Genomic DNA, 6,718 nt, shown 5'->3' with positions numbered 1-6,718 from the left:
AAAAAAAAAAAAAAATATTACACGAGTCGCAAAAACTTGTCCTATCGGAGACGCACGTTAAACTAGGAGGTCCCGTCCCTTAAATAACCTAATAGTGTTGATAGGGGTGTTAAACCTATACCGTTTCATTTTTACAAAAACTTGACATCAGTTGTTTTTTTTTGTTGTTTTTTTCAGGCTTTATGACAGGTTTGTTCCGCCTCCTAAAGAATCCTCTCTTCCTATTGGTTGTCCTGGGGAACGCAGCCACGGTATTGGCTGCCAGCGGATTTGCTTTCCATTTACCAAAATATATCGAGACCCAGTTCTCCTTGCCTCCGTTTGAAGAAAGTGCAATTGTGGGTGAGTTTGAGTTATTTCTTGTTGTTTATTTTGTTGTTGTAGCTTTGGTTGTTTTTTTGTATGTGAGGCAGCACGGTGGAATCAGGCTCTCATCAATTTTTGGGCATGTAGTTATTGGTATCATCTTAAAGCTTGTTCACTTGTTTTTATTTGGATGAAAAAAATATCCATTTATCTTGAATACAGGTCGAGATATTTACGAAAGAAGGAGGTGGGGGTCACCTGTTTTCAGAGGTAAAATTACTGAGAAAATGGCCGCCAAAGATTAGTTATTACCTTAGCTTAAGAGTCTGTGGTAATTGAAAATTTACATTTTTTGTGCCTTTAATCAACGTTTTTCAGAAAAATCCACACAGAAATGAGTTCTTTAATGGGCATGAAAGGTGTTGAGCCAAAAAACAAAAATTTGATAAAAATTCACAAACCTGCAGAAAAATGCGAGTTTCTTCACTTTGATTATTTTGACGATAGCCTGATTCCACCACGCTGCCTCACATATTGATGTATTCTTTGGTTTTACTCTTTTTTTTCCTGATGTTTGAGAAGAGCACAGTGCCAGTCAATAGATTTAAAAACAACAACAAAAACAAAATTAAAAGATTGAGAAATCATGTTTAACTTTTGTAGCAGTGATTATGATATTTCCCAGGCTATTGCACCTTTCATTCGTATTATAATATATACAAGACATCTTTCCCACCTACGCTGGATACCCATTCCAACTTTGATGAAGGGTGCTCTATAGTGGTTTGCTACTTCTTTCCTATCAAACATCTATCGTCTTTATCTCCCCTCCATCTTTTTCGTGTTTGTTACTCTCTTGTAACACCTCTAATATTCGGCAGTTATATGACCTTATTGTGTTGCAAGTGCCATAAAACTCATACTAAAATTAAATATCATCCCCCCCCCCCCTCCCCCACCCCACCCCACGGTCCTCAGCTATGTGCTACATCGTGTTCGCTGCCATCGGGACCGTGATTGGAGGAGTCCTCACCACCAAGCTCCGCCTCACCGCCACGGGCTGCCTCAAGGTCACAGTGGCCGTCGCAGTTCTCCTGGTGGCGGTTCAGGCCACGGGGATTGGGCTCGGCTGCGACCAGCCGGAGGTGGACAAGGGAGACAAGTTCATGACAAAGTGAGTGGTGGTTTGGGGGGGAACTGCTTGATCGAGCTCTGTAGTTCAATTTTAAGAAACCTGTACGTCCACTTTTCTTTCATTGACTGTTTGTGATGCAATATGGTGAAATCAGGCGCTCGTCAAAATAAGGAAATTGAAGAAACTCGCATTTTTCTGCCATTTTGTAATTTTTATCAAAGTTTTCTTTTCGGCTTAAAACCATTGTTGTCCAGTTAAGAACACATTTCTGGGTGGATTTTTTCACTGAAAAACGTTGATGAAAGGCACAAAAATGTAAGTTTTCAGTTTCCACCGACTATCTAGGTTGGGAAATAACCAAACTTTGGTTGCCATTTTCTCGATAATTCTACCTTTGAAAGCAGGCGACGCCTCCTTCATCAATATCAAATGTCTTGACTTCTATTCAAGATGTATGGGCATGTTGTTATTATTGTTATTATTGTTATTATTGTTATTATATTAGCACTGTACTTGCATATCATGGCCCCAAAATCTGGAATGTACTGCATTCCGAGTTATGTAAGAGAGACCAAATCTTTTGATTGGTTCAAGTGTCAGTGACAGTCATTTCCGTTTTAGTGGGTGGTTGGTGGGTGCTCTGGTGTGGTTTGCTTCTTCTTTCCTATCAACGAAACATCTGTTGTCCTGATCTCTCCTCCTTCTTTTTTGTGTTTGTTACTCTCTTGTAACACATCTATTCTTTTGCACTTATATGACCTTATTGTGTTGCAAGTGCCGTAGAACTTTTACGGAAATTTCTGTTTAAGATTAATGAGAGATATATCTAGATTTGTAGTGAGAACACAGTGCACTGTTTTTGTGGTGCTGTTTTGTTTGCAAAGGGCTCAGAGCCTGTGTTCTTTAATTGGGGTTGATCGCTCTGTAAATGTCATTTATTATTATTATTATTATTATTATTAGCCTATCATCAATGCGTATTAACGAGGGTGGAATTGCTTGGCGTCCCCAGCTCATCGACAACGTTATGCAACATAAAAAAGTAAATTTTCAGTTTCCAGGGATTCTCAAACTTTGGAAATCACCAAACTTTGGCTGCCATTTTCTCATTCGTTTGACATCTGAAACCAGGCGACCCCTACCTCCTTCAATCGCAAATATCTCGACTTCTGTTCAAGATAACTTGGTATTTTTATTCACCGAAAGCAACTTAGAACACAACATGTACCCCTCAACCAACATCTCAACCAAATTGGAGTAAAGCAGTCTGCTGCCTGCCCACTATGTGACTACCCCTCAGAGACAGTGGAACATCATCTGTTCTTCTGTACAAAACGAACTGATTTAAGGGGATGTTTTCTTCCCAAGCTACCCCACACATCTAACTGCCTCTACTCCTCAAGACAGCAATTAGAACAAACATGCAACTATTACCGAATGGCATCATGCAGAAGAGTTAACGCTCAGATGCTACTGGATCGCTAACAACAACAACAACAACATTCAACGAAAGCAAGATAAATAAACAGGCTATAAGATGATATCAATAACTCCATGTGCCCGTAAATTGACGAGTGCTTGATTCCACAGTGTCGTGACACATTAATTATTATTTTTACTATTATCATTATTAATTATGTCATTACTATTATTAGTAACATTTTTAGTATTATCTGTTTTAATATTGTTATTATCATTATTATTATTACTATTATTGTTAACACATTATTATTATCCTTATTATTTTTATTATTATTATTATTTTTATTATTATTATTATTATTGTTAATATTTTTGTTATTATTATTATTATTGTTATTATTATTATTATTATTTTTATTATTATTATTATTATTATTATTATTGTTATTATCATCATCAATGCGTATTAACGAGGTTGGAATTGCTCGCCGTCCCCAGCTCGTCGACAACGTTATGTAACAACACGTGTCTCTGCGTGGACCACATGTACTCTCCTATGTGCGGCTCCGACGGAAAGTCCTACTTCTCTCCTTGCCACGCGGGCTGTGGCCTGGCTTATGACGGGGTGAGTCGAGATCTCTCTGGGCTCTTTTTTTTTATAGTAGAGGGTTTTACGGTGCTCGCAACTGCATAAGGTCATATGAGCACCAAGGGCTGGGTGTCAACAGAGAAGTCTTTACAGAGAATCAGACTTAGACAGCTCACCTCTCTAGCTTCAACAGCACAAGGTCTGCTTCGACTATCAAGGCACCCCGGAAATAGCAGGTCACAAGAGAGTGACAAACATACAAAAGGAGTAAAGGAAAATGACAATAGTAAGGATCAAGAAAGAAAAAGCAGCAGTTTCCTGTTGTAGATCAGGCACAGTTATGAGCGTGACATGAGTCAGCCCATTTACAATTCTGCTATGCTTGAACGAGAAATGTCCCCCCTTTGGGAATGGCCTAAAGACACTTCAGTCAGTGGCACTACCGGTGGGGGGGGGGGGGGGGGGTTCTGCTCTCTGTGACTGCGGTGTTGCAAGATGCCTTAAAGATAAGATAAGTGGGTGGGTTGGCGGGTGCTCTGGTGTGGTTTGCTCCTTCTTTCCTATCAAACATCTATTGTCTTTATCCCCCCTCCTTCTTTTTTTGTGTTTGTTACTCTCTTGTAACACCTCTAATCTTCAGCTCTTATATGACCTTATTGTGTTGCAAGTGCCATAAAACTCTAACTAAAACTAAAACAGCAAAGAAACTATCTAAGCACTTTCTACGAGAATCTCTGTTAACAAATCCTGAGTGGTATCAAAGACCCTAGGCAACAAGAAGATAATTGTTCACTCTGCCAAAAAACCAAAAAGGTGTCCGCGCTCGTGCAAATTCTCAGATGGTGTGACCAGCAATTTTAACTCATTCAGGGCTGAGCGCCCCACCAGTGAACTCCCCTCATATACTCGGCAGTTTTGTTATGGCAACAGGAAATTAGGTCTCCCCCGGAAAATCAATAAAAACTAGCGAGCTCAATGGATGTTCGAACAGAAAAATATGTCTCTTTGATCTTTCCCATAATGCATCACAATTAGTTCAGGTGACTTGGTATGGATTAGGTAGAGTAATTCTTTCTATAAAGATAGCGAGGCAGAATGCGAGAATACTCATCGCTTGTTTGTGGGCGGGGCCCATGTTTTGCGAGTATTTTCGTCTGTAGTGCTGAATGAGTTAACCCTATCCGTACCCCCTGGGGTAATTTTGTACCCCCGGAGTTGTATTCTTCACATTTTAGAATACTTCTAGTACGAAGATCTCTTTGAAACTTTCAGTATTTCTCAAAAAATCATTCTGACAGACTGCTATGCAAAGCGTACGGATCGGATTAACTAGTAACTTTCCTCTTGGAAAGTGGTGGTACAAAGTTCCCCACGTCGTATGGATACGATAGTAAAACACGACGTACGGATAGGGTTAAGGACCCTTTTTTTAGTGGCTCAAAGAGAGGAGTGAACCCTTGTGTAGTATAGGATCTTTGGTTGTAGCCCATGCTCAGAGGTCATAAATAGAATGTTCTGTGGTCTTTGTTTGCATAGAATCTTTGACTGAGCACTGATGATATCGATAAGTTGCCGTCGCTAATTCTACTGAGCTTTTTGTGTGGGTTTTTTTCTCCAGAAATATCACGACTGCAAATGTGTGGAAGGCAAGATGAAGACTGCGACGCCCATGTTGTGCGAGCAGCCGTGTAACCTGTTCTACGCGTTCAGCATCTTCGCCGTGTTTGGAGGCTTCTTGTTCCAGTCCATGTTTATACCCTCGTTCATCGCCACGTTCAGGTGAGATTGGTGGGTGGTTGGCGGGTGCTCTGGTGTGGTTTGCTCCTTTTTTCCTGTCCAACATCTATCGTCCTGATCTCTCCTCCTTCTTTTTTGTATTTGTTACTCTCTTGTAACACCTCTAAAAATATTCAGCACTTATATGACCTTATTGTGTTGCAAGTGCTGTAAAACTGTTACTAAAACTACTAAAAAGGTGAGATTGTGGGAACTGGGTTTGTCGATTATTTAGTTTTCTAAAATATTTTAGTACAACTGGGGGCTCCAGTGGCTAAGTGAGTACCGGTAGTGAGTTCAGACTCAAGAAATGTCAAGCAAGTGTCGGTGACACGGGGTTAAGATGGGTGGTCACTGGTGTGTGTGTTTGTGTGTGTGTGTGTGTGTGTGTGTGTGCGCGCAGGTGTGTGCATGTGTGCGTGTGTGCATGTGGGCGTGTGTGTGTGTGTGCGTGTGCGTGTGTGTGTGTTTATGTGTGTGTGTTTGTGTGTGTGTGTGTGTGTGATAGGAAAGAAGGAGCAAACCACACCAGAGCACCCACCAGCCACCCATTGCTGATTATGTTTTGTAGGCTCTGGGAGTGCTCTTTACTGTTTGTTTTACGTCAAGCATTTTAGTTTGTGATCCCAGGGTCTGTCTGTCTGTCCCTCCATCCCCCCATCTCTCTTACCTCCTCCCCCCTCCCCCCTCCCTTCTTTCCCTCAATAATAATAGATAGCATTTGTACAACGCAAATCCCCGCTCAACAGCAAGCTCTATGCGCTTCACAATCTATACTATTACCCCAGCAGACCTGAGAGCATTCTGAAACAAACTCAACTTCCTGGGAAGCATACAGTGCAAGCAGCCATTTATAGGTGCTAAAACACAAACATACTGACAAGACCTTTCGCTGTCTATGGCCGGGTACCCATTCCCACCTGGGTGAAGTGAGGAAAGTTCGTGTAAAGTGTCTTTCCCAAGGACACAACGTTGGGCACGCGGCTCGAACCACCAACCCCGTAACCTCACGATTACGAGTCCGGTAGCCTAAAAACAAACTATATCATACTGACTCATATTTTTAGGATTGACTATCTTTCTTTTTTTTAAAATTATTTTTTTTATACCTTACTTTTCAAAAACATTCTTTGTGGGTGGTTGGCGGGTGCTCTGGTGTGGTTTGCTTCTTCTTTCATATTAAACATATATCGTCCTTATCTCTCCTTCTTCTTTTTTATGTTTGTTACTCTCTTGTAACACCTCTAATCTCCTGGCGCTCATATGACCTTATGCAGTTGTGAGCGCTGTAAAACATCTATTGAAAAAAAAAAAAAAAACATTCTTTGAAATCTTTTGTGTTGATGTGCTTCTCCCTACTCCAAGAAATGCACGAACAAACAAGATGAGAATGATGTTGACAAAACAACAAACTAGCAGACAAACAAACAAACAAACAAACAAACAAACAAAGCAAAGCGACAGAATAAGAACCGTGGTTAACAATGTCC

The 6,718-nt window shown here is 40.7% G+C and overlaps 1 protein-coding gene across 1 annotated transcript in view; it reads left to right on the top strand.

Annotated features, from left to right (window-relative positions):
* LOC101858313 (solute carrier organic anion transporter family member 4C1) overlaps window positions 1-6,718 on the top strand; it is a gene marked incomplete at its 5' end in the record, with an annotated part of 23,959 nt that overhangs the window by 14,100 nt on the left and 3,141 nt on the right. The window contains 4 exon segments of the mRNA XM_013080181.2: window positions 178-342; window positions 1,285-1,480; window positions 3,362-3,488; window positions 5,071-5,231. Coding sequence (XP_012935635.1) covers window positions 178-342; window positions 1,285-1,480; window positions 3,362-3,488; window positions 5,071-5,231 — 649 coding nt within the window.

The sequence above is a fragment of the Aplysia californica genome, unplaced genomic scaffold (genome assembly GCF_000002075.1).
Source record: "Aplysia californica isolate F4 #8 unplaced genomic scaffold, AplCal3.0 scaffold00001, whole genome shotgun sequence".
Classification (NCBI taxonomy): domain Eukaryota; kingdom Metazoa; phylum Mollusca; class Gastropoda; order Aplysiida; family Aplysiidae; genus Aplysia; species Aplysia californica.
The sequence above is the reverse complement of the archived record's forward strand: the minus strand, read 5'-3'. Positions and strand labels throughout refer to the sequence as shown.